This window comes from Procambarus clarkii, chromosome 22 (assembly GCF_040958095.1).
Source record: "Procambarus clarkii isolate CNS0578487 chromosome 22, FALCON_Pclarkii_2.0, whole genome shotgun sequence".
NCBI lineage: Eukaryota > Metazoa > Arthropoda > Malacostraca > Decapoda > Cambaridae > Procambarus > Procambarus clarkii.
In genome coordinates this window covers 43,982,361-43,983,786 of record NC_091171.1, presented here as the reverse complement: position 1 = coordinate 43,983,786, position 1,426 = coordinate 43,982,361, and the positions used below count along the sequence as shown (strand labels likewise).

At 46.8% G+C, this 1,426-nt stretch overlaps 1 protein-coding gene across 1 annotated transcript; it reads right to left on the bottom strand.

The window, feature by feature from the left end:
* Positions 1–374: 374 nt before the first annotated feature.
* Positions 375–1,175, bottom strand: LOC138367559 (spore coat protein SP65-like). The gene has a single exon (XM_069329258.1). The coding sequence runs from the start codon at positions 1,173–1,175 to the stop codon at positions 375–377; it is 801 nt and encodes a 266-aa protein (XP_069185359.1).
* Positions 1,176–1,426: the final 251 nt, after the last annotated feature.

Genomic DNA, 1,426 nt, shown 5'->3' with positions numbered 1-1,426 from the left:
CATTCATTCCGGGGCAGCTTTTGGATATCTTACTGAACACTGTGAGTGGTCAGCTGAGGGGCCAGGCCGGCCAATGGGGGACGCTTGAGCAGGTGCTGGTGGCTTGTGGCTAATTGGTGTGTCTCTTGTGCTTTGTGGCAGTTCAGAAACTATTGTGAAAACTTACCGACATCTTTTTTTGTTGAGTGCCTCACGCACCTCGTTGTCGTTTTCTGTATGTGTTCCACCTGTTGTTTCGCCTGAGGACGCCTGGACGTCCGCCGATGTCTTCCTTACGGCGGCGCTACACAGCAGATTGGGTTGTTCTTTGTCCTCAGCGCTATGTCGTTTCCTGACAGCTTCTCTGAGTGGTCTTACACTCACATACTCGTAGCTCACACTTTTGTCGCGGTCACCTTGCTCATGTGTCCTACAGTCTCTGTAGCTTGTGTGACAGTCATGTGTCCTACAGTCTCTGTAGCTTGTGTGACAGTCATGTGTCCTACAGTCTCTGTAGCTTGTATAACAGTCATGTGTCCTACAGTCTCTGTAGCTTGTATAACAGTCATGTGTCCTACAGTCTCTGTAGCTTGTGTAACAGTCATGTGTCCTACAGTCTCTGTAGCTTGTGTGACAGTCATGTGTCCTACAGTCTCTGTAGCTTGTGTAACAGTCATGTGTCCTACAGTCTCTGTAGCTTGTGTAACAGTCATGTGTCCTACAGTCTCTGTAGCTTGTGTAACAGTCATGTGTCCTACAGTCTCTGTAGCTTGTATAACAGTCATGTGTCCTACAGTCTCTGTAGCTTGTATAACAGTCATGTGTCCTACAGTCTCTGTAGCTTGTGTGACAGTCATGTGTCCTACAGTCTCTGTAGCTTGTGTAACAGTTATGTGTCCTATAGTCATGTGTCCTACAGTCATGTGTCCTACAGTCATGTGTACTATAGTCATGTGTCCTACAGTCTCTGTAGCTTGTATAACAGTCATGTGTCCTACAGTCATGTGTCCTACAGTCTCTGTAGCTTGTATAACAGTCATGTGTCCTACAGTCATGTGTCCTACAGTCTCTGTAGCTTGTATAACAGTCATGTGTCCTATAGTCATGTGTCCTACAGTCATGTGTCCTACAGTCATGTGTCCTACAGTCATGTGTCCTACAGTCATGGGTCCTACAGTCATGTGTCCTACAGTCATGGGTCCTACAGTCTCTCTACCTTATTCATGTTCTTTACTTAAACTTTTGTTTTGCTCAGAGCCGTTCCATATTGATCCTTGGACGGATTTCTTTGTTGCTTCCTTTTTGTCTGCTGAGAGGAATGTGTGTCTTCCCTCAGCCTCGCAGCGTGTGTGTGTGTGTGTGTGTTTATGTCACCTAGTTGTGCTTGCGGGGGTTGAGCTCTGGCTCTTTGGTCCCGCCTCTCAACTGTCAATCAATCACCTGTTAC

What these genes read in the sequence shown, in the direction of transcription:
- LOC138367559 (XM_069329258.1), bottom strand. Translation starts at nt 1,175, where the DNA reads ATGACTGTAGGACACATGACTGTAGGACCCATGACTGTAGGACACATG.